We start from the raw sequence: 27,237 nt of genomic DNA on the forward strand, positions 1-27,237 counted from the left end.
GATAAGCGGGTTAAGATAATGGATGGGCCTGTAGTGTAGTGGTTAGGGGACATGACTGGGACACGCAAGGTTGGTGGTTCGATCCGCAGTGTAACCACAATAAGATCCACACGGCCATTGGGCCCTTGAGCAAGGCCTTTAACCATGCCTTGCTCCAGGGGAGGATTGTCTAATCAACTGTACATAATGTAATGTAAAATACAGCCAGTTAAAAAGTTAAAAGCATTCCTCTTTATTTTTAATGCAATAATGCATTTGGATCTCCACCATCTGTTGACAGTTTGTATTCCACACAATTCCACAACGTCCACTCTGCATGACGTCTAGCTCGGTTCAGCCAATCCCGTAATGGCGGGAGCAATAAACGTTCCCTGTATAAGAGCATGGCACGCTCTTGGAAAACCACTTTTCTTCTCTTTTTTGACGCACATTCTTTCGACACTCTTTTCTTCACCTCATCTGGTCCGATACTCGGACAGATGCTGAACTCTACAGCACACCACCAGGCTTATGGACACACCTAGTTTACCTCGCAGTAACTTAGCGAGTGGCCCATAGCGAGTTGAAACTGTGTACGCGGAACGCCACTGCAAAGCACAGCAACAAACTTTTCCACCCAGAAAAAGGAACAGATAATATTTTTTTCAGAACCGAACGGACCAGACGACAACGCACAGCTGAGACGAACACCCCATCTTTGTGCACCTCTCCAGGACATCATTCACAGCACTATCGCGACTCCTACAAAGACAGCACGTCTTTTGGATCCAGCAATGTGCATGGACTCAGTAAGACAACAAACATTCAGGCATAGCCAGTGTTTAGTTTAGTCTTATAGAGTAATTATAGAGTAAAGCTATGCAAGTAGTAGTCTCTTTCCACAGCTAACACTCTAACACTCCCACTTGTACCTTTCCTTTGTTCAAGGGTCATGCGCGCACACACACACACACACACACACACACACACACACACACACACACACATACATTCCTAACATACCTTACCCTACTGACTTCCCATTAGTTTATCTGTGTTTGTACGTTTGTTTAATAAATATATTTTATAAAACCCGGTGTCTGTTTTGGCATCACATAGACATGAGCCGAGTTAAAGCAGTCTTTCAAAGAACTTCCAACCTTGAGGTTATAAGTATGTTTTAATTATTAATTAAAATACTAAATTTGTGGTTAGATATTTCTGTAATTCTGTAACAGTTATTCTTTTACTTTTTCCAGTTATACTGCTACATATCATTAATTGGCGCCAGCGAGTAAAATCCCTACGTTATTTGGCAGCCTGTGCGAGGACCCTACAAATTCATATACCCCTGGCTATGAATATGCCCTCATGAGTCCTCAGATGCGGATTTGCCAGTAGATGGTAGTGTTTGTCTTAATACGTAGTTTTCCTGGACAAAATGAGACACATCATACCACATGTATTGAAGACAGTTTCACGTTCATACACACTCAGCATACATTTCTTATTTGTTGCAATGGTCAAATAGTAAGCAGATATTGTATTTGCATTGGAAATGTGATGACAATGTAGGAGTTTAATGAAAAAAGCATTTTATTCCTTTTATTCCTTTATTCCTATTTTGCCTTCTGAATTACTGTCTTTTTACTTTCACCTATGCAAGGAGCACTGCAGTTGAAATGTCTGCTCTCCTCTGATGCACTCACTTTTCAGCTAGTTATTATAATTTTATAATATTTTATAATTTAGCCATTTAGTCAGTCCTTTCTGCCAAATTAAAATGCATATCTCATGGTAAGCAAAAACCTCAAAAGCTACAGGGAAGCAAAGTTACTGTAATATAAATGCCTCCAGGATCCTAGGATCTGTGAGTCTGTCTTCTGTTCGGATTGGGGAAGGTTCTTCCACCATTGGGAGATGTAGCCAAGTACACATCCTTGTTCTTTCCTTTTATTGTATGTGTATGTTTACCATCTATATAACCTCTTGAACACCAGAAAAACTACTTCCATATACAACAGCATTCAACATGGCTGGCTCCAATGCAATGCACTTAACATTTATAAAAGACTAGATATTACATTATTCATAATTTCTGTTCTGAACTTTACACGTGTCTCAAGATCTGAAACCATTCATTGTGACATAATTGTTACATAATAGAAATCAGGAAGTAGATGTCTTTTGGAGAAGCTCAGCTGTACGTTGGACCTCAGATGACATCTATGGAAAACGTCCGTGGGTGTATGGAAAATGGCCCATGGTTTTTGGAAAACGGCTCTCGGTTGAAGGAAAACGGTAAACAGCTGGTAGCAGGTTGACCAATTCAGACCAGGTTCCAACTCAATGTGGTTTAGCTGGTTGACCAGTTCAGACCAGCTCCCAGCTTGACATGGTATGACCCACTAAATCTATGTTTTGAAACAGCTGGTTAAGCAAATCTTTTACACCGTTACACAGTGAAGCTAACTAGTCATCGGTTCTGTGAACCCGATAGTGTTTTATTATTTCTAGGCTGAAATGTTCCATTATGCAATCAAAGCAAATACATTTCTGGATTTGAATGCCTGGAGTGCACTGCACCAGATGTTTCTCTTGCTAGGGCGTTCTGCTTATTGTTATTCTTATTGAATTCGAGTTTCCAAGTAATATGATAAACAGTGTTACTGTGTTACATGGTTCTGAAAATTATTATACGTTTTACACTTTTACTGAATTTTATCATCTGGCCACGCAAAAAACACCCACAAATATGTTACTTAACATAACATTTACTTTTGTTTAAAATGTGATACATAAATAAACATTACTCCTGTCAAGTACATACTTACATACTTTAATACTTTAAAAGTAGATGCTTAATTCTATTTATATATTTGCATAACTGACATGGAAATATCAAATATATTTCATGAATACAGAATAAAGACACAACGTTTCTCCAGTTCCGCTCTACTGTGTTGTCCAACCATCAAATATTCAGAAAATGCCTCTAAAACGGCCACTCGTAGTGACAAGTATGCCGTCAAGCCTTTCTTATGCTCTATTCTCAGCAAGATCTCACCTCATCTCATCAGCGCTGCAGAGCACAGCTTCAGCCCTATGAAACTCTTTGGCGGGCATCTGACACCTTTATGAACAGGCATCTGAGATCAGTGAGCTTCCCATGCCTTGGCCAGTATCTCACATCGTTGGTGTGGCCCCATTATGCCTGGGCTTCTCTCTTAACGAGATGCATTTTTCATGGTCTGACATACCCTTTAGCATCTTCAAGAGCTTGTCTTCTAAGCATGCCACAGGTGCCTGTTGCTTTTATTTTTAAGGAGGTCTTGGTAGACTGCAGAACTCAGAAAGCGCGGGTAGCAGTCTTTCTCCATGAGGGTGTATATTTTCTGCTGAGCTGAGTCGAAGCAGGTCAGGGTAGGTTGTTCTAAGTTGCATTTTGTGGCACATCTAGTCTCATGATCAATATTGACCTGGAAAACAGAGTAACCTGTTTAGTGTACAGTATTGGCCAGTATAAAATCATACATTCAACACACCAGGTTACTGGGAATTTGCTAATTAGTTATGATCACCTCTTTTGGTGCATTCCCTGCTATGAATTCATCATAGATGGTCTTTGCCTTGGCGGACAGTGTGGCAGAGGACTTGATTCCTCTGTACTCCTCACAGGCTAGATAAAAAGCAATGTTTTCCTCACTGAACTCAGCCTTGAGGAAATCTCTGAAGGCAGACAGTCCGTCTGGAAAATGAATGGAAAATTAAGAATATTGATTATTTAACAGAAATTTAATAAAGCTTTTGGAATGACATACAACCTTACGGTTAAATCCCCCCATTTATTAATAATAAGTAATGTTCCATGTGTGCTGTTATTTCCAAAAATAAATGTTACTCATAGGAATAATTAGAACTGCATGCAGAATGTGGAACTAATTGATCTGGGGATCACTGAAAGCTCACTTCAATACAACAGACATTTTATATGTTTTATCCAAGATCAGCATAATATTTAAATCTGGACATAAGATTGTGGATTTTCAAGTGAAAATTAGTTTGAAAGTCATCAGAAACATTTACTCACATTTATTTGACAGAAGTTTTTCAAAAGATATCTTGCGCTTGAAGGATTCCTCTGAGGTTGACCTACAGTACACACATGCATACAGTGAATGCACTAGGTCTATATGCTCTGAAAAAAGTGCACTAATATGCAACATTACAGGAATTAATCATAAATACATACACACACACACACACACACATATGTATATATATATATATATATATATATATATATATACATACACACTCACCGAGCACTTTATTAGCTATTTATTAGGCTTATTTTTTAGACTTGTACTGCTGTAGCCTATCCACTTACAGTTATGATGCGTTGTGTGTTCTTCTGCATACCACTGTTGTAATGTGTGGTTATTTGTGTTACTGTCACCTTCCTGTCAGCTTTGACCAGTTTGGCCATTCTCCTCTGATGTCTCTCATTAACAAGGCATTTCTGTCTGCAGAACTGCTGCTCACTGGATTTTTTACTCTAGAGACTAGTGTGCTTGAAAATCCCAGGAGATCAGCAGGTTCTGCGATACTTAAACCACCCTGTCTGACACCACCATTTGTTCCACAGACAAAGTCACTTTTTTTCCCCAACCTGATGGTTCATGTGAGCTGCACTGCTGCCACACGATTGGCAGAATAGATAATCACATGAATAAGTAGGTGTACAGGCATTTCTAATAAAGTGCTCAATGAGTGTGTACATATATATCATAAGAAAACATTAACCATGCTTGCCTTTGTTTATTAGTTTTCATTGATTTTGATTGATTGTGAGAGCTCTGATCTGGCTTCTGGAGAAATCTACATAAGCATGCCTTCATTCCCTTTGCCCTAAAATTAAGAATTAAGAGGTTAAAGATTCATATTCATATCTTTGATTATATCCATGCAATATAGTGAGCCCTTAATATAAGTGACTCACCTCTCCAGGCATGTGGATGATAGGGCTGCAATTCTTTTGCGCATTACTGTTGGCAGAGGAAAAAGGTGATGTATTTCCCTGTAGCTGGCAGAGTGCTATCAGCAGTGCCTCTCAAACTGATGAACAGGGAGTATATATTTGGCTGCTGGCAAGCCGTCATCAGCCTAGTCAACCAATAGAATGGTGGGAACTTAATGACAAGGATGATAATGCTTGATTATATTTATGTCATTTTGGTGCTCCTTTCTTCAAATGCATTTCCTTTTGTCTGTTTTTTTTTTTTTTTACATTTCAAAAACATGTCATTCCTGGGCAGGAATGATATGAATACCTGATATAAAAGTTGGTGAATGATTATGAATGATGGTGTGAGTGAGAAAAGAGAGCTACTGTTATATACTTCTCATTACTTATTTACTTCTAATTACCTGACACTGGATGCTGTTCCCTTGACCAGTGTTCTAATGATCAGTGTCTTGGCAATATGAATAGATAAGAAGAGAGATGACAGACTAAAGAAAGTGATCAAGCAATGAATGTCCTGTGCAGCTCCTGTTCAGCTCCTTCCTCAACTTCATAAATGTTGATCATATACTGTATATCTCGATGTGTGTTACATTTTCCTGGTTTTGGTTTAGTTTACATGTACAAATAGTCTTAACACTTTTCCAACCTTATTCCAGCAACCATCACGCAATTTAACAATTTTACAGAATCAAATTTGGCTTAGATGAAGTAGAAAATCAGCATTCCCATACCCATACTCAAGTTCTCATTGTTTTTGTTTTAAAATATCAGGTTCACAAATGGTTTATGGTTTCTCCAAATAACTACAATATTGTGTGATTATAATTGCACAAAGAATATAAAGACTGAAAGTGCATGAGGATAGCCATGACCATTCAATACATCATTGGCTAAAGCCTGGGAGCCACCATTTAATAACCATGGTTTCAGTCCACATATGCTCCCAGAACCTTGCAGGAGAAAACAGGACGGCCTTATGTGAAGAGCCAGAATGGAGGGCCTTAATAGCTGCCCTTGAGCTGTATCCATTTGGTGATGTCATTCATATACTGCAGCAAACCTTGTATACTACGTATAACAAACACAAAACACAAAGGGGGGAAAGAAGCCTATTTTTTCAATACCAGCTTCCTCTAATAAATATGCCACCACAAAACCATTTAACTGACCCCAAAGATGTTATCACTGGAAGTAGCACTGATATATGTGTGTCTGTCTGTCTGTATGTCTGGGGGAATAGTTATAAATCACAGGCCATCAGCAGGCTGGTGGTAATAGATCTGATTGAGTAATAAAACAGTGATGTTTTATTCGAACAAGGGGTGTCCTTGCTTGTTGTGTATTTGTACAAATTATTTATCTGTGATTAATAATTTGTACAAATTATTTATCTGTGATTAATACAGCAAGCTAACAATCAAGCTTACTAGCATTAGCTCAGCTAGGCACTCCACTAGCTTGGCTAGCTAGCTCATAAAGCAAACTACTAAAGTGCGCACAAGTAGCAAACTACAGGGCGGCCTGTAGTGGTTAAGGTAAAGGACTGGGACACGCAAGGTCAGTGGTTCTAATCCCGGGTGCAGCCACAATAAGATCCGCACAGCCATTGGGTTGCTCTGGATAACAGTGTCTGCCAAATGCCAATAATGTCATGTAAAGTAACTGAAACCGGTGCGGCCAACATTTTCAGTAAATCAAGGATTTTGTTGGATCTTTTTGAACTGAAATGGGGAACTATACAATTGCTTACCTCTGAAAAGCAAGGCGTTCTGGAGAATTTTGAAATGGCTGTCCGGTACACATTGATGACATCGGAGGACAATGATAGGTTAATAGGAATGCTGTTCCTGGAACAACAATCATGATGATGATCCAGGACCATAATCTACTTGCCTAAATCATGTTGCAGGCAAATAAGAGACAGAAAATTATCGACGATATATGTCATCCATTCAGACAGAATGACCACTCATACACCTATGAATATAAATATTCATGAAATATTAAGTTAAAGGTACAATAGGTAATTTCTTGACTCCTAACAGTCAAGAGAGGAATTACAGCAACAAACACTCTCAAACCACTGTTACATACTTCCCACAGTCTATGAATATAACACATAATATAAAGTGTAATCATATAGTTCAGTGTTCTCATGCACTGTTTTGGAAGCTGACTGTGACAAACGCAACGCGCCATCTTTTCATAGTGTTCTAGTAAGAAAATGTTTGAACAGGTGACTTCATGAGATGTTGACTTCAGTGTGCTAGACAACACTATTTATATGTTTTGTCTTTTTGTTGGTTAGCTAAAGTTTTCACTTTAGCTAACCAACTATATTACGAGCCAGCAACTTATTTGGCTATGTAACTAGCTGGCTATATAACTAAAATAGTCTACCACAAATGGTGCAACTGTAACTTACAGTTTGAGCCAAATAAAGGTTTAGATAAACACGCATGATCAAAGACGTAAAGAGATAAAAGGAAAGTGCAGCTGCCCAAATTGCACTCCAGACAAGTGAATGCTGAAACTCCATATACTATTGCTTATTATCCAAGCGAAGAATACATATATTTATAAAACGATACCAGTTTGTTATCAGTAGCAACAAGCAAATTAGCTATTAGTTAGCTTGCCGAATTTACAAATATCCATTGCTACCGATTGCGAACTGGTATTGTTTCATAACTAGATATGTAGTCTTCGCTTGGATAATAAGCAATAGTATACAGAGTTTCAGTGATCGCTTGTTTGGAGTGCAATTTGGGCAGGTACAAGCGACCATCAGAATAAGCCCCCACGCCATTTGCTGGGGCAATTACAACCAATTTGACTGTATATTTTGAAACCAGCCCGTTGACTGTATATTTTGAAACCAGAATTTAAGGACGCAGGCAGAGGGTGTCAAAATTTCAGTGAGCCTTTTTCACATATTTACAATATTTATTGGGATTTATAATGGTCTTGTAACAATGTCTTTAACTAATAACTGAACATTCCCTCCATACATGATCTTGTACATATTAGATTCTGCAGTTCTATGGCAATGCATTTTTCTGCTCCTATCTCAGCCTTCATCCTTTTCCCATTGCTCATCATGGAGCCTTGTGTAGTCTAGTCTTTCACCCAAACAGGCTATATGGAAAACATAAGAGACCACGCTGCAGCTGCAGTGAAGGTGAGGATTTATTTATGCTTTTCATGTTTTAAATATAAAACGTCAGCAAAGTGCTTTTCTCAATTGCCTAGCAACCTGACATATCACCAACCTGACTAACCAGTGTAATACAATTTAATATTACAATTTTGAGAAGTCAGTTTGAGATGATAGCATTATAACCAGAACTCTGAAACTACACAGTTCCCATCTTCTCTTGGGCTCATATTAAAATTGTCTGAGAACTGCACTACACCTCCCCTACCTCTCCTCTGGTTCCTCCCCGACCTTCATTAGCAATTTATTTGATCATATTAATTATAGATATGAATTATATCTATTAATTCATTCATTTTTAGTAGGGAAGTAGAAAGTAATTTTAAGGAAGCAACAATCTTTTTTCCCATGGTGTGACATATTTCTCATGTGTCTAATGGCACTTCACTACTGAGGGGTAAACAAGCTGGATATAATATTAGCATTGCTTATCTTTCCTTTGTAATTATAGAGGTTGGGGGTGAGTACTCATGCCTGCATGTGTGTATGGTGCCCCACCCAGGTAAATGGCCACCAGCCACCACTCAATGTGACAGTGAATTTCTTGTATTTTGTCAACTAACTTTTCAGATAAAAAAAAAGTTAATTGAGGCTGTCTGGGATTACCTGGATAGCCTGTTGCAAATTTGGCACAAGCTAGCAGCTGATTTTCTTTTAAAGCTGCTTAAAGTGAACCTAAGATAATTGATGCAGTTTTAAAAATGAAGGATGGTGACAACAAATGTAAATTTTATTGAGTTTTTAACTGTTCATTGCCCTTTATTGCAATTTTTTATATTTAAAACTGTTGATTTAATTTTTTTTTCATATGTGCTTGAGACTTTTACCCAGTATAGTATGATGTTTTGTAATGCAGGTAAATGTACTACAGCCTGACCAATTAGATGCAATCCTTGATGTGACTGGTGAAAACCCATTTAATTGGTTGGAATCTGTACTTCCACCAATCAATCTTCCGATGAAAAAAACACATTCCTTTTTGTGATATAGTGCCAGACTATTTGGAACTAGATATTTTCTATATTCCAAAGTTATACAAAATTAACCAAGTTCTCTAGATGTTTTTTCATTGTTACTTTTGTATTTACATAGGAATTAATGTGATAACAGTACAATTCTACTTTCTAAATGGAAAATAATGTTATTCAGAGTACAAATCAGACTTTATGTGACACTCAGTCTGTTTCTGATTCAGTAAGTCTGTGTACATCTTAGATCGTATGAATCGAGGGTAGCAATCCTTCTCCATCAGACTGTAAACTATAGCCTGTGCTTCACTGAAGCTGGATGGAGATGGCTCCTTGAGGTTCTGCTTCGTCACCTCCCTGGTATGGAAGTCAATGTTTATCTGAAAACCAGGCAAATGGTAAAATTAATCGTCAACCAATGAACTTGTAATAAGCTTAGAGTTTATTGCAATAGGGGAATACACAGGATATTTTCTTTTTGTTTGCGCTTAATCATTTTTGCCTATGAATTTGTCACCAGTATGGGCGTGGATCCCTAACCCACTGAACCCTCTCATACACTGGGTGACAAAATCTCCAATTGCACACCATCCTATGGAGCTATTGGCCAGAGTCGACACTGGCATGGTCTGAAGCCATGAGGCTTATCCATACACCACAGTACGGTGCCTTAACTGAATGAGCCATCCAGCAACACATGCTTTATCAATTTTAGCAAACGCCTGTTGGAAATAATGAATGTCTGATTCCCTGTTACTCAATGACATCTTCAATCATGTGCTGCAGATGAGATGATTACATTACCTCTCTGGGTGCTTGAACATTGATAAACTCGTCATAAATCGTATTGGCTTTGGTCACCAGTTTCGCAGGAGGAGTAATCTTCTTGTAGTCCTCACAGGCCATCCAGAACTCAATGTTCTCATCACTGAACTCTGTCTTGAGAAATTCTCTAAAGGCTGCCAAGCCATCTAAAATAAACAGGAAATGTATTCTGAAAACAACAATCAGCAACAATCAACAAAAAACCCCTACAGTCAAGTGAGCATACCATCATATATAATAAATCTGTCTAGGCATATTTGATAGTATTTTTACATTCCTAGATTTTACATGCGATATATTTTACTCCATCCTATTTTCTCATGTCATGTGACAGTTCATCAATGTTATGTTTGGGGGAGGACAAAAACTCAAAAACTTCATTCCCAGAGGTCCCCTTTGTCACAAGACTTTAAGAAGGCTTTGTTTTACGGTGCCTTCGGTTGCCTGTATATTAGCAGTGACAACCAAGCCACAACTTAGTATGCCATATGTTTATGTGTCCCTTCTTTTGTCTTCGTTGTAGATTTTTTTTGTGGTGAATTACAGACTGAGAACATACACAATTAACATATAAAATTAATACATAGGGAATTCGATTTTTGGTGAAAGATTGGTGGTTTTTCTATTACAGCCATGGGATCTGAATTGTACAGGCAAGTGCAACAGTTTTGTTTTCATAAATAATTACACAGCAGCTACATTAAAAACATATAAATAAAACATATTATCAATTATCTGCAAAGGGAAAATGGCAAAGTATATTACAAGTCAGAACAGCTTGCAAAAGGACAATTGAAACATCATGTACACTGGTAAGGCTCAGTGAAATAGAAAAGCAAATGCAATAATAGTGTTCTCCTCAGAAATTAAATCAAAATGCAATCAAGAGGTGAGCATGTGGTCAATGTGTCCACACTCAATCCCCAAGGACAAACAGTACAGTTTTTTTTTTCCAAGGATGGCACTTGTTTATGTTGCTTCAACTGATGTGAGAGATGAGTGCATTTTACTTCACTAATTATTACATTACATTAATGGCATTTGGCAGATGCTCTTATCCCGAACAACATACAGTTGATTGGACTAAGCAGGAGACAATCCTCCCCTGGAGCAATGTGGGGTTAAGGGCCTTGCTCAAGGGCCCAACGGCTGTGCAGATGTAATTGTGGCTACACCAGGGATCGAATTACCGACCTTGTGGGTCCCAGTCATGTACCTTAACCACTATGCTACAGGCTGCCCCAGAATAATTATTACCTTTTATATAAAAAGGTAATTTTATATAATATTGCAAGAGTAAGAAGTCTATTTTTGAAATAGACTTGGACTGTATTTATTTATTTATTTAATACCCCACAACATGATAGCCCTAAAATGAAAATGTAAGAGTACTGTGCATCTAATATGTGATCTGTTCTATCAAAATCAGTTGCATTGACCCCAAGATTTTGTGTTTTAGAAACTGTTCAAAACAGGAGAATGTAAGCTTTCTAACAATAGAAAGCTTTCTCGACTCCTTATATCAAGGGAGTTTGCATCTTGAGTGCCACCAAACCATGCTTTTGAGAAAAATGGCTTCAAAGTTTTGTTGCGAAATGGTAGCTACGTGAGGCTGGGAGACTAATGACACTGGGCTAACAAAACTCTGGGGCTTTGCCTTGTCAACTTATGTATGAACCCTATAAACAATATTTTTACTCTTTACGATATTTAACATTTAGTCTTGACATTAAGACATACAGACCATGAAAGCAAATATATTTTTAAGTAAAATCCGATGAAACCGAATGGCTACATTAACTTAAGCTGATGTGGTTGTGTTAGTCAGGTGACTGGTGAATAGTGACAAGCTAGCTAGCCAAATGACACGAAACACCATTGCTACCTCATCATCTTACTTTTTATACATTTAAAACTACATTTTAAAACTTGACATTTAGACATACAAATCATGAAAGCCAAGACATGAAAGTGGTGTTACGTGTGACATTGTTACACCCTCATGGTCTCAAGAGCCGAACAGAACACCCAAGCTAGCTTCAGATCTTAAGGTACAACGTAAAACTGTATTTTTACTCTGATTTGGACATTAAGACATACAGATAATGAAAGCAAAGACATTGTAAAATCATATGTAACTGAATACATTAGCTTGTAGCTGCGAAACCCGCTGATGTAATTTTGTGACTGCATGGTGACTACTCAGGTGCTATTTTCACTTTGACATCTTGCATTCAAAAGCTTAAAAACTATATATTTACTCAGAATTTGCCATTAAAACATACAGATTATGAAGGTCAAGACATTGTTCTATAAAATTGCATGAATTGATGCATACATTGATGTTTCAGCAGTCTGTGATAAAGTTAAATTGGTCATTTTGGGTGTAATCTGCTGACAGTTACACCAAACGTTTGTACGTTTGCATTTCACTTTTTAATTGAATCTTCTTCTTTCATATATGAATTTATCTACTGTATTAAGTCAACCTACACAATATCCTTACAGTGTAATTCATTACAGCCTACAGCTGTCCATGGCACATTTGAATTTTTGCTGTGATGATAGGACAAGATGTATTCACGGGATATTGTAGATATGAGACAGTGTTTTACACATCTATCAATAAATCATAGGTTGTTTTATTTTTTCTTTGAAGCTGTCATATATTTCTTCTGCAGAATTCTGAGACTGGAGTAGACCAGGGTGATACTACAACTACTACTACTACTACTACTACAAATAATAATAATAATACAGAAAAATGTATAACGTGAAAGTGCATATTAACTTTGGTAGAACTTACGTTCGTGGGAGAGAAGAGCATCAAAAGACTCTGACCAATGTCTGACATCATCTGTGGATATCCTAAAAGAGGATTAATGAATTGCTGAATCAGATAATGCATGAGCTGTAATGTCCTACTTTAATTCTGAAGGAACAACACAAGCGTACATCAATCAAATAAATTGCTACATGTCATTTAAGTTTCAGTGGGAAGAAAGCATAGTATGCCCTCACAAATTGAAAGATGAAAATGTATAAAGTATACAGCTCTAGGGCACAAATAAGAATATACAGACATTTGCACAGAGACGCATCCTCTTGAGACATTGGCAGAAAAAAGTATTTTTTTAAAACATGATACAAGTGTCTTAAATGACAAAAACATATTGCAGTGAAAATATTTTATAAAATGATATTTATTTATTTTTTATTGACTGTCCCTTGTAGTGTACGTTTCAGATTAAGACCAGAGATACAGCGGACAAAATTAATTGCACCCACGCACACATGCACCCGCAAATGTGCACATGTGCATATCTTTATTTTTCAAAAAGTATAGGCATTACTGTATAAAACATTTTCCCTGATTCAGTTGTACATGTATACAATGTATAAAGAATGCCAAGCAATGCTATATTTATTAATCCTTCCCAAATTTGCAGTGTCTTGAATCGTTCTCATCAGCACTGTGCAGGCACAAACCTCTGCACTGCATTTATTCACTTACTGGAACACATTCAAGTACATATCTGTGAGTGTTTATTCAGTTAATCTAATTTTCCATTGCCAAATTCCAAATTCATTCCACAATTCCTGGATAATTTTCCTCAAAAGTAACACTGTCCTGAGCAGGATATGCAGTATGCAAACATTTGGGCGCATCTATGCAAAATATATATATTTTTTACAATTAATGTCTTAAGTGAACTGAAGCTGAGCCATCCTCTAACATTGGTACAGAGCTTTTAACATTACATCATTCTGCAAATGTCAATGTTTGATTAAAATTTATTTTAAATGTTTGAAGCTTTTAATGATATGCCAAAGCAGGTCTACTAAATACTAACTGACAGAGGGCACATTGCATGTGCAATGTTCACATCCATTAATTCTTTTGATTCTGTAACATTTGCATACAACGGTAATGTGGTCTCAAAAATATTATATTCGTGTTGCACTGTGTAGAGCACATGTTGATACAGTTATCACATGATTGGATTCACTAAAATGCCCAGTGGTTTTACTGCTGCAGACAGAGTTTAAGCCCTACCATATGCCATAAAACAACATGCGCTGATGATTTTCCCATCTCTAAAGTCCTGCAGAACAGGTGCAGCTAGCTTAATGCATTACCATTTGAGTGAAAGTAGATACACAGTAGAGCACATTTAATCTTTATGGGATGATCAAATGCACTCGGCAACATTGTCAAGAGTTCAAAAAGGTCACAAAAAGGCAGAAATTAAACTTGTATTAACCCTGTTATGTAAATGTACTTGAGGTATAAACCACCATCGATAATGACATTGATTTACTTACTGTTGCCAAGTTGATTTCCCCACTGTTTCACTTAGTTCCAACATGTAACCCAGAAAGCTGTTTGCACATTGATGGGATAGCTTCAGCTGTGGAAACAAAAGAGGGACATCCAGCTTATAAGCATGTAGCAAGTGTTTTTTGTTAATTATTATTCCCACCTGTCTTAATTTCCAGCATGCCAGATGCTACCTGGCTGTGCAATATAAACAGTTTCACAGCACACCTTGTTTTTCACCGGCTTTCCATTACATTCAATCATATCGTCTCAACAAAATGGAAAAAGCATTTCACAAACATCCGTCCTATGCAACATTTATTCTGCAACACAAGAAACAAATGTCGACTCATGAAAGAGCAATGGATGCAGTGGATTGGTTTTATATTTATGAACCTAATTGCGAACGTTACAGAAAATGCCCCTTCAGATTCCAATAGAGAATTGAAATTGATTTATTACCTCTCTCAGTACTGCTCAATTTTTATTATATAGGTATTTGTTGATAAAGACCGAAAGCTTTCCAAAATCATGTGTGCACACCTGTAAATAATTCTGAAATGGTTTCCAGTAACAAAGGGAGCAGCAGTCTCTCCATAAAGACATTTTAGCAGCAAGATCCTCTAATGTTGTCAGGGTTTAGAGTTTAAACAAACTGGTATGTGAAATAATCATCCAATCTCACCACCCAAAGGCAGAGCACAAGTGTAGAGCCCCGGATGGGCTCATTAATTACCCATGTGTAAAACCCTTGTGGAACAAAATATAACTCGTAGCTACATGCAAGCCATTGCACGTCAATCACTTTGCAATAATGTCCGGTGACCAAAACTGTTGCTTTATCGACTGCATCATTTTAATTACTGGGCATTGGAGTTTTTTATGCATTTTGATGCATCCCACCTCTCCCGGAATTTGTCACCTGCTCCATGATACCCAGGAGCCGATACTCCTGCAAATGAGCAATTTTCACCACACATGAAAGTGAGTTATCTCATTGTGAATTGATGAACTGTAGTGAATTGAGGAATCAAGAAGTTTGGGGGAATCCCCACAGGTCTTGTAATTTGCAGTGGGAACAAAAAATGAAGGAAAATCATTGTAGTAGCTGCACCGTTGTGGCCTTAAAAAATAAATACTTGCACCAATGCTCACAATCTAGAGCCCTGTTGTCCTGTGGATTGCATATTATAGGCTGATGTATGTTTGGCTACTTGATGAATGGAAGTCAACTGGGAACTTCATTAAGGGTGCTACTATTGTGATAACAATGATTATAAATCTTTTATTTCCATATGTATTCTTTGTGCATGAAAAAACTTCAATGTACACTCAACGAGCACTTTATTAGGTATTTATTAGACTTATTTTAAACTAATGCTGTAGTCTATCCATTTAGAGTTATGATGCATTGTGTGTTCAGAGATGCTCTTCTGCATACCACTGTTATAATGTGGATTATTTGCGTTAATGTCACCTTCCTGTTAGCTTTGACCAGTCTAGCCATTCTCCACTGATGTCTTAGTGGAGAATGACTAGTGGCTAGTCTTAGTGGATTTGTTTTTTAGTTTTTTGCACCATTCTTTGCAAACTCTAGTGACTAGTGTGCGTGAAAATCCCAGGAGATCAGCAGTTCCTGAGATACTCAAACCACCCTGTCTGCCACCAACAATCATTCCACGGTCAAAGTCACTTAGATCACATTTTTCCCACATTCTGATGGTTGATATGAACATTAACTGAATCGCCAGACTCATATCTACATGATTGTATGCACTGCACTGCTGCCACAGAATTGGCTGATTAGATAATCGCATGAATAAGTAGCTGTTATAAAGTAATAATGAAATGTTCGTAATAAAGTGCCCCGTGAGTCTATATGCTGAAAGAAGAGGCATGACAAGTAATATTGTCCCAGCAAAAAAAGAGCAGTGTTTTTTTTTTTTTCGCCAAATACAAATGACACGGCTGCCCCCTACTGATGGACACTTGCAAATATTTTTTCCCAGGCAGTGACATTATTGCCACAGAAGCAAAACGTGGAAACAAAAAAACACTGTATGTCAGAAATATTGATATAAGATTACATTTCCATTCTTTATATCTCAATAGTTTAACCAGTCAGAAAGATCACCAGTGGAGGTGAGGACCACGGTGGATGCATGCTGTTCTTTTCTCTTTCTAAATTGTTTCTCTGCCATTGCAAACTGCAGCCAAGAGCCCTCATAGCAAATATAGTGATGATCTGCAGATCACAGCTGCACTTATACAAATTGTTTGATTGCATGAGAATGTTAGTATAGTTTTGTCACAATCTTCTATCAATCTTCTTAATTGGTCACCAGCTGTCTGTCACATGTATAATTCACCTGTGAAATAGTGTGTTGACTATAGCAAATGTTAGCTGCATTGTGCATTAATGAATGTCTATGAGCTGAAATGGGTGCAATTCATCATTATGGGCAACTATGCTGCTAGTGAAAGACAATAGAAGTAACATTAAGATCAGCAAAGGAGTGAAACAATGCCTTCTTGGTATATTGTACGCCAAGATTTCATTTTGCAATGTATTAGACCACAGGAATATGTGGTGAATGAGTTTAGAAACAAGACTTAAAATAATGTTTCATTAACCACATCCACTCTGCTCCCTGCAGGCTTCAACTCGTTGGCAGTGTACAAGGGAGCATTTATAACGCAAACGCAAACACCAGACAAGTGCGAAAAATGGCTGAGGGGACATAGCACACTTCTAACCAGGAGAATTATCTAACTATCTTCAACGTGAGCCCCTAATGGTAAGTAACTTGCTTCAGGAAAAACCCCACAGACAAAGTCTGCCTCACTACTCCACTACACAGGAAAAAACCAACCTCTCTTACTGTCTTCACTTCAGCGACTCCTAATGAGGACAAACGTCATGCCTTTTCCATAAATCCAAATTCAAACCTGCGGTCCTCTGGGCAGACTGACTGCAATTCACTCCAGCTGAGCCTCTGGCTTCCATGGCTCTGCTATTTAAAGTCTTTCCCCAGAGTCCAAACAGAGCAGTCAGTGCGATGGATTGTTCTTAATTGGAGATTGGAGATGTTGGCTGTGATGCTGTGTGTGCAATTTAGTCTACTGCCGTCACCCCACAGCTCACTACAGTATGAGCACACATAGGTTCTTATAATTTCCATTATAATCTAAATCCATGATTTAGAGGCAAACATTTTGTCTTCCAGTGTGTTCTATAACATGCCTATGTGATTGTATTATGAAGTTGAGTAATTACTGTTTAATATATGCTTAAAATGATCTCTTCGCTAATATAAGCAGCCCAAAATCACTTGCATTCTAGTTTTAAGAATGCTGTGTACCCAAAAGATCAATAATAATAAATATAACCGCACAAGGTAATTAACGGGGTCGAAGCAGCATGCAGGAAGTACGAACTGTTAAGCTGTCAGGACATATATCTGATGAATGGTACAAACATTTTCAGTCTCTGTCCAAAAATGTTACATGGCATTCCATAGCTTAGAGGTCAACATACATACAAGATTCATGGTGAACAGCCATTGCTAAGCCTGTCACATGCACAGCAAAAGCTGACTGGCTGATGGCAGCCATATTCTTTCCAAGATGGCTTTATCATTCTACATCCAATTGGAGGCTGACAGAAAGACATAGCAATACAAAGTTTTGGATTGATTGGTATTGAATGATTGGTATAGAGGCATTTTTATTCATATTCCTCTTACAGCGCCACCTATTTGTGATCCCCCCAGATTTGTGATGATTGGCCACAGCATTCATAAGTTAAAGCTATTTTAGTAAAAATGGCAATGCCCACAACAATTGATTGACATGTTATGGACAAATGGTTTGAAGGATCAAAAGAATTTATAACATTAAACTGGGTTACTTCTGGCATGATCTTTATCAAATTTGGTGAAGATTGGATCAGCTTCGTAGGACAAGAACCAGACCATTAAAAAATCAAAATGGTGGAAAATCAAAATGGTTGCTAATGTTGTTTCTTGAGGATACATTATTCATCAAAAGGAGCAGGGGCTATTGATGTAAGTCATAGGATTGCCCATTAACCAAAACCAAAGATCCATACTTTCAAACCTGCACATTTGCTGTAGAGCACACTAAGCCCTAGTTGTCTTATTTTGTCAAGACTTCAAAATACTCACCAAGTTTTGTGATCATTAGATAAAGTTATGAAAAGTTAAGGCTGTTCTCGTCAAAATGGCCATGCCCATAACAATTGATTAACATGTCATGGACAGTTTGTTGCATCAAAAAAAGTGATAACTTTTTCACAGGGGACTTGAGGTATGCCTTCTTAACTTTGGTGAAGATTGGATCAAGCATGAAAAATGTATAATTCAAAATGGTGGAAAATCTAAATGGTTGCCGATATTGTTTCTTCAATGGCAATGTTGTTCATCTGAAGAAGGAAGATCTACTGATGTAAGAAATAGGATTTTCCATTAACCATAACCAAGTCAAGACATAAACATAGTCATATAAGTTTCATGATGAACGGAAATTGTAAAGCCTGTGAAATGACTGCTGATATCTAACTGGCAGATGGTGGTCATGTTTTCTTGAGATATTCTTATAATCTTATAAATTTGGTGAAGATTAGATGAACTTGGTGGCATGGAGCAAGGAGGTCCTGGGTTTGGCCGGGACCTCTCTGTGTGGAGTTTGCATGTTCTCCCTGTGTTTTTGGTGGGTTTCCTCCTGGTACTCCAGTTTCCTCCCACAGTCCAAAGACATGCAGGTTAGGCAGATTGGAGAGTCTAAATTGCCCGTGGGTATGAGTGTGTGAGTGAATGGTGTGTGTGCCCTGTGATGGACTGGCGACCTGTCCAGGGTGTATTCCTGCCTTTCGCTCAATATATGCTGGGATAGGCTCCAGCCCCCATGCGACCCTGTTCAGGATAAGCGGGTTAAGATAATGAATGAATGAATGAGATTAACTTTTTGGATAAGCAAAAAAATTCTAAATGGCAGAATGGCATTTGGCAGACACAAATGATAATATTGGAAACCTTTTTTTAAGAAAGAATGAACATGTTTTTATTTAAGCTGCGGGGGGGGGGGAGGTCAAGTTCCCACCTGCTTGCATAGTTTTTCTTTGTCTTCTGACTATCCATGTTCCCACAATCCCTTATTGTCAGGAATCAGAACACTGGACCCAAGAGCGAGACCACAGAAGTTAATGTTAAAGTTTTTATTAACTTCAGAACAGATCAGACAGGCAGGGGTCAATATCCAGCGGCAGTAGTGACACATCAGGCAGTTTGAAAATGAGAGTCCAGGCAAAGGGTCGGTACACAAGCAAATGGGTTAAGCAGGGATAAACCAGTATGTGATTGATGTCATAAGCAAAGAGTTGATAACACACAGGCAGTCCAAACAAAAGGAGAATCCAAAATCTCAAACATAATAGCCAAATAGTCCAAACACAACATGGCAAATCAGAACAAAAGGGTAAATCCAGAGACTAAAACTAAAACAAAACAGGTCTAAACAGAAGTCAGTCAGAATACACTGCTGGAGAGTATGGTATAAACATCTCAATCTGGCAGAGACTTAACAAAACAGACAGGTTCATATAGAGGGATAACGAGGGGGAAATAACAATCAGGTGTGCACGATAACAAGGAAGTGAAAACAGGTGAAACGAATGAATGGGAATGAATGGGGAGACAGACTACGAAAGCACAGCGGGTAACTAATAATGGAAACACTAACAACTTAGACCTGGCCACTGAAAAACACAGAACCTGACACTTATGGCTTGTACCTAATTTGTGGCTTACTGACAAATGAATGTAAAGGCCACTTATGATAGGGTCATATAAGCTTTGTGATGTTCCCAGGTTTTTGATTTACAATTACATGTACCTTCATTAAATGAATTGTATCTACATGTTGATAGAGACCAGAGCCAGCACATAATTTTCCAGCAGAAAGCAAAATAATTCCATTTAAAAAATGAAACAAATGTGTGAAAAGCACTGTATGCCAGGGGCATTCACATTTTATCAGCTCTTCTCCTTCAAAGCCAGCATATTAGCAGCACTATGTGTATTGAATACTGGCTTTAAAGGTACTGATGAACTTCCCTGGCAATATCTTCTTCAGAATCACAAAGACTTCAGAAAAAAAGTATCCTTTGCATTCTATACACTTTATGTATGCCCTTTTATGTTCTGTGAATTTATTTTGTGAATTCATATTCACATTTGCCACTTCAGCAAATACAATTTCACTATTTGTGAAAAATTGTTATGCTCAATCAGTAAAACAAAATGGAAAACACAAGGCGATTAAATCAGATACTCTAAGAGGAAGAGGAGAGAAATCATAACATTCAAGCAGAATGTGAACATAAATGACTTGGTGGTTATGTATTTCCAAGTTATGCATTTGTGTGTCTTTAGGGATGGGGATTGTAAAGATTTTCTCAATTCAATGCCATTGTCGATTCTTCTTATTAACTAGATTTTTTATCGATTCTGTTATGAATTATTTTTGATTGTTTGGAGAAAAGAAGACAACATTGACTCATTTGACTTTGGATGCACTTAATTGGTACCCACAGATGTGCAAATGTTGCTGTAACACCAGCCATGCCAAGAACAGCCTTGTATTGATTCTCTCTCTCTTGAGTTGACTTGAGATTCAGTTATTTATTCTGTGCTGACAGTTATTGGTCAACTGGAATGAACACTAAAACATTTGTCTTTCATGTTGATGAGCCAATGAATGACCAATGATGGTCAGAAGCCAGGCAGACAGGGCAATGCAGTGCAGGTCAAAGGTCGAGTCAAAGGTCGGTGAGGGTCAAAACCGGGAGAGCAATCCCAGAGGTAGGGCAGGAACGGAGATGGAGCTCAGGTGAGGAGAAGGGCGGACCAAGATCAGGCAGGAAACAGGAGCAGGCAAGTTTGAATACACAGGTAATGAGACACAGTGGGATTCAGGTGAGTGCAAATTGCAGATTGTGTCATAATAATGGTATGTACTGTTTACTGTTGGACATGACACTTGATGACAGGCCTTATGTCATGGTAATAGCACATTTCCATGGCATAATGACCACTGTCAAATAAATTGTAAACGAGCTGTCTTTTTAGGAAATAGAAATATTTTCCTTCTTTTCTATGGTCAATTGTACTAGTATGAAAGAATAAAATGTTCTTGTTTTAGCATAGCTCATTGCCTGTGTTTTTTTCTTTTAATCTTTATCAAAGGTGCCAATAATTCAGCAGGACATTGTTGGCCGACTGAATGTGCATTTTTAACTGTGTCAATGTGTTGTGTTGTGCTGCCCTAGTTTCACCTCAGCACTTCCTACTTTTGCTTTCTTAACTTTGGTCACATTTAAGATGGCTTTCCTTTTCAATTTGCTGATTGTTAGAAAATACAGCAGTCATGTTATCTCTCAAATATGCATCCATTGGTATGTGGTTGGAATAACATTTTGGTGTTTGGTCATTTTCTGCACCCAAAGGTAAAGCAATTTTTATGAAATGTGTAAATAAGTTGCTCCCACAGAAAATATGCATGGGCACAAGAATCACTGAATGTCAGCCATATGCTTGGCCAAAAATGCGTTGTAGCTGGCCTATATTTTGTCTTCATCACTTTAAATTGGATTTATTAGAGAATACCTAATTTTGGAAACAGGACAAGCAGGGCAAATACTCATTTTCATCACAAATGAAATTACATCCACACAAATGAAAACAATCTTTTAATTCTCAGAGTCTCAGAGTCCCAGAGTCTGTTATTGCCATTTGATAACATGAGCATCAATGATATTAACAATAATAATGTGATGGTAAAAGGTACAAGGTAGTTTTCTGTCCAGTTTTAAATGGACAAATATAGGCACTAATATAAGAAGAAATATATCCTACCACTACTACTCAGTAACTATTGCTACTTCTACAATAATTACTACAACTATTACTTGTACTAGCACCTCTACTACAAATACTGATAATCTACTACCAGCACCACTATTACTGCTATGACTACTAGCATTTAGCTATAATGCTTACAAATGCTCATATTACACAAGCAATACAGGATAATGGCTTATTTTCTTTTTGCCCAACAGATGCAAATTACAATATGTTGCTTTTAGCTGTGCTTTTAACAGTGAGGGGAGAAATATGGCAAATTATTGTAAATATTGACTCAACAACAGAAGACCAACACTTATTTGATCTTGCTATTTTCATGGAGTTTTTGTGCACTCTTGTGGTCTGTGATTGAAATAACATCCATTTTAAGAGTGCAGCCTTATTGTTTGAAGAGAGTCCACTTTACAGTTGGGAATTTTCAGGTATGTGTGAACTTCTCTCACCATAAGTGTCACTGGAGACTCGATCATCTGACAGATTTTGCCTTAGATGAAGCAAGGTGTATACTCCTCGAATCAGGAAAATCATAGCGATGGTTGCAAAGAATGTGGCATAGATATAGTACTGAAAAGGCAGGGGAAAAAAGGTTTAGACGCTAATAATTATAAACCTCTTGCCAAAGCCTCTGCAATCAGAATGAGGAAAGTGAGGAAGTGATATACCCAATATTTATCCATTCGTTTTCAAAAGAATGCATGAACAATGTTTGCATAACTTGGGGAGAACAGAGATTTAAATCCTTATAAAAACATGTTTATGCATTGACGAGACAGCAAGCTATAATTATTTCAGTTGTTGACATTTTATCGTCATACTTTATGCTGCAGAAGGAAACGTATATTTCATTTCCAGTATTGATTTAAAAACAAAAAAACACCCCTCAGGCAAGAACATGTTTCTTTCCTTTTTACTTACCTGAGTAGTGAGAGGTAACCGAAGACTTTTGGTGTTTATGACAGTAGCTGTCAGAATAGTCTGTAAGGTGACTGCCACAAAACTGTTTATTCCAAACATTAGGGCATAACACTCTGTTTTGAGGTTTTTTGCGATCTGAAAGCTAAAAAAAAATGGGTTTGAACTCAGTTGCAATTTTTGAACCAGAGAATATAAGATGACAATGACAAAAACATGGTTTTCAACCATTTGAGGCTTATCCTTTAGGTGAGACAAACTATGCTGTTAGATTTAGGAATGTGTAGATAGTTGTATACTTCAGGGCATGTTTTCATTGAAAGTGCATCTTACGTGCATATTGTCGTGAGTAGCATGTATAAGGATTTGAAAACCATATAGCATGCATAGCAGATCCAAATATTGCTTGTGAGATTCATCAGGGCAACAGCACCTGCAGCAATTGCCGAGAACAACCCTAGAACCAGCTCCCCCCAAACAGACCAGTTCAGTGTCACATGGCCCACTGCAAAGGAAGCGGCTGCGCCTACAATTTAAGCAACATGAATTAATCCTATTGACAAAATAACATTAATCAGCATTATGCACATGCATTGCATTACAAAAAACTATGAGGGTGTTTATTATATTGTCAGAAAGAATTGTTTTCATATTTTAGCTGACCGTTGCAGATTGTGAAACATTTGTTACAATGTTGTGTGTTTGCAGTTGGGTTTCAGGGTGTTGAATGTTATATATTCATAGACTGTATATTTTCCCTGTCTTTGACATGGTGCAGATTACAGATCCTGCAGACCCAAATCCCTAAGGTGGGTAAATGGTAGGCACAGTTCACCAAGAAAACAAGGCCATTACTGTAGCCCTGAAGCTCTTAAAGCTAATGGAACACAATCCCGTTCTGCTGGCTGATTCATGCAAAGCATATTATTTACTGTCTCATGACACCCCTGTGGATCAATACTAATGCATACCATAAGCACCACTGACCACGTATAGTGTATTATTAATATAACACATCAACCCCACCAAGCTAGATGAAAAGAATGAGTCCTAATAGGGATACAGTTTACACTCGTACATTTTATTAGGTATTTATTACTCTTATTTGTTAGACTTCTACTGCTGTAACCTATCCACTTTGATGTGTTGTGTGTTCAGAGATGCTCTTCTGCATACCACTGTTGTAATGTGTCAGCTTTGACCAGTCTGGCCATTCTCCCGTCACGTATCTCTTTAACCAGGCATTTATATCTGCAAAACTGCTGGTCACTGGATTTGTTTTTGTTTTTTGCACCATTCTTTGCAAACTCTAGAGACAAGTGTGCATGAAGATCCCAGGAGATCAGCAGTTTCTGAGATACTCAAACCACCCTGTCTGCCACCAACAATCATTCCACAGTGTGTAGTAAATAGTTTTTGAGGTACTGCCACTTTTATAGGACTAGTACAAAATATGTGTAAATTGCCTTCTAGGAGGAGGCAAAGTGGAAAGGGTTAAAGCTCAGAAACATTACCTGAAAGTGTTGAAAGTGCATCAACGCCCCCATTGTATGCTGTAAAATTCTGAGGGGATTTTGAAGTCCAGAGAATTTGCACATAGCTTGAAATCTGATAGAAACCACATTTCCCCATTGCCCACCACAGGGAGAGAAAAATGAGGGTTACAGATGAGTAGCACTCTTTGAAATCCACAATTACAGCATTCACAATCCTTCTCCTGGTGGCGTCCATTAGAGTAGAGAAGGAACATTGGGATGATACTCTGCTTGAATTTGGGAAAATGTCTATGCTTGGGCTCCTAGAATGCAGTCCATTGAGCAACACATTTTTCTGTGGCATAGGCAGCAGCAAGGATATAAATGGGGAGATGGAGAGAGAGCTCAGAGTGATGACATTAAGACAAAAAAGGGATATTCCAAAAGATACAAGGATTTGACCCAGGAGACAACCAACTGCATAACCCAACAGTAAAGCTCCCCTGGAGTAGCTGGTCACTTTCTGGTAGTGCTCTTTATGGACAACACTGTAAATATAGGACACGTATCCCACTTCCATTGCCAAAGCCAGACCATAGCTGAAGAATGCAGATTGTACAGACTTCAAACCAGTGCCAAATAATAGCAAGAGCCAAGCCAATATGTTGGCAAGTCCTTGCAAAACCACAACTGGTTTGTATCTGAAAATGTCTGTCAGTAAAAACACAGGGATCAACGAGGAAAGGTTGGTGTATGTCCATACTGGATACACTTGTCTTGAAACCTAAAAACAAAATGTAAATTTGTATTTATTTATTTGTAATGTTTATTTGAGTATTTATTTGAGTATGGACAATACCAAGAGACATAGCATCATTACTGCCAGTTTACATGAGGTTCATGTAGCTGATGCTCTGCATAGAGATAATAGCTATTGCTAGTTTCCAACTCCTGTCTCTGGTTAGGCTTTTTTATAAATGCTTATTGACAACTATTTATTTTTACCTTTACCAAACATTTCTGCATTACAATTGGTCAAAAGATATGTGTAGTATGTAACTACAGTATATACTGTCTATATCTGTAGAGAACAGTTTTTCTTGACTGAAGATAATTATTTGCTGCTACCGCATATATTAGGGCTTACCTGTTCAATTGTCAGGTTTTTGTAAGACCCAATTAGAAAGGGAGTAAGGAAAGGTTCTGCTGGTCTCATCATTGTGAAGAATCCAAAAGTACATAGCACTATAGTAGGGTAAACCCAGCCACTTCTTTGCTGAGAACTCCAGCACCTCATTGTTTCTCACATATACTTCCATAGACTGATTCTGATCTAACCTACACAGGTATGTAAAAGCCTAAGTTATCTACAGGTCTAATGAAGGTAACTTTTGGAATTTTATTCACCTTTGATGTGAAGATAAGTTCAAGTTCAAATGGGTCATTCATTCTTCTCATTGTGTTTCCTTCACCACTGCTAGCAGGGTGAAGGAAGCAGGTATAGTATTATAATGCAAATACATGTTTGAAAAGGACCACCGTTGCTGAAAGTGTGTGTGTGTGTGTGTGTGTGTGTGCATGCATGTATGCATAACATTACACACAGTAGCTCACTGTTTATAAGGTGGATTGTTAATAATTAACTTGTTGCCAAAGAACAGGTCACTCTCCAAGGACACCAGGGGATACTGTAAGAAAATGCCTAAACAGTGAGTGGTGGAATAGCATGCATTACATATAGAGTAAATGGCTGGAATCAAGTTGTTAATCAAACCACAAATAACTAGTTTCAATTTTAAATTAGGTACATAGAAAAATGGAAGATTTTCGAGCATATCATTTGTGGGCGTCTAGTGATTTTTATCATGTGATATGCATGGTGAACGCATATGCACATAGCAAAAATATGAAAATATCTAAACTTTGTTATCTAAACTGTTCACCTGCCAGACAAGAGAAAAATATTACCTGTCACAGTTTCTTGAAGCAATCACACAAACCATATTTTTATTTTTCTTTGTCAAATAAGAATGTTCAGTAGTACACATTCCACAATTGATGTTCTCTCCAGACATTCCACCAAAAAATATTATAGTCCTTCCTCACGGCTATATTTGTACATCCTGTTATGTGTGTATGCTGTACATCTCCATTGTAATGTGTCGACATGCATGGTCTAAAAAAGTCACTTTGCACTGATAAAAAATGCAATGTGAAAATGTAGGGAGACAACAAAATATATAAATACGAGAAAATCCACAACGGGACGGCCTGTTTTTGTGGAATAATGACCAATGCAGAGGCGAGGAACCACGCGATGCGAAGCGGAGGGGGGTTGCCTCAACAAAGGTCTTTATTCCATAATTGCAGACTGCCTCAGAGTGGATTATGCTACTTATAACACACCAAATTACCTGATTCATTTTTTATCATTACATTTCCCTAGATTCCGGCAATGGTTATTAAGGCAGCTTACAATAAGATTTTTTTGTCATCTTAATTTTTCTGGCAGAAATATACAAGATAAACATTAAGTTTGAAAATGCATCTTTCCTGTCTTAGTTTTGC

The 27,237-nt window shown here is 37.8% G+C and overlaps 3 protein-coding genes across 3 annotated transcripts; all 3 read right to left on the bottom strand.

The window, feature by feature from the left end:
* Positions 1-3,266: 3,266 nt before the first annotated feature.
* Positions 3,267-5,064, bottom strand: LOC133126563 (regulator of G-protein signaling 5-like). The gene is made up of 5 exons (XM_061238908.1): positions 4,982-5,064; positions 4,795-4,890; positions 4,070-4,131; positions 3,561-3,727; positions 3,267-3,458 (listed from the first exon to the last, which is right to left on the bottom strand). Exons 1-5 carry the CDS (start codon positions 5,023-5,025, stop codon positions 3,267-3,269), a joined length of 561 nt encoding a protein of 186 aa, XP_061094892.1. The 5' UTR covers positions 5,026-5,064.
* A 4,302-nt stretch (positions 5,065-9,366) lies between these two features.
* On the bottom strand, positions 9,367-14,674 carry LOC133126565 (regulator of G-protein signaling 8-like). Its single transcript, XM_061238909.1, has 5 exons — positions 14,568-14,674; positions 14,345-14,430; positions 12,825-12,886; positions 9,998-10,164; positions 9,367-9,573 (listed from the first exon to the last, which is right to left on the bottom strand). The coding sequence occupies exons 1-5, from the start codon at positions 14,601-14,603 to the stop codon at positions 9,367-9,369; spliced, it is 558 nt and encodes a 185-aa protein (XP_061094893.1). The 5' UTR covers positions 14,604-14,674.
* Positions 14,675-20,677: 6,003 nt separating this feature from the next.
* LOC133126566 (thiamine transporter 2-like) lies at positions 20,678-25,966 on the bottom strand. Its single transcript, XM_061238910.1, has 6 exons — positions 25,817-25,966; positions 24,709-25,453; positions 23,528-23,720; positions 23,198-23,339; positions 22,726-22,846; positions 20,678-20,691 (listed from the first exon to the last, which is right to left on the bottom strand). The coding sequence occupies exons 1-6, from the start codon at positions 25,964-25,966 to the stop codon at positions 20,678-20,680; spliced, it is 1,365 nt and encodes a 454-aa protein (XP_061094894.1).
* Between the last annotated feature and the right edge of the window lie 1,271 nt (positions 25,967-27,237).

This window comes from Conger conger, chromosome 4 (genome assembly GCF_963514075.1).
Source record: "Conger conger chromosome 4, fConCon1.1, whole genome shotgun sequence".
Lineage (NCBI taxonomy): Eukaryota > Metazoa > Chordata > Actinopteri > Anguilliformes > Congridae > Conger > Conger conger.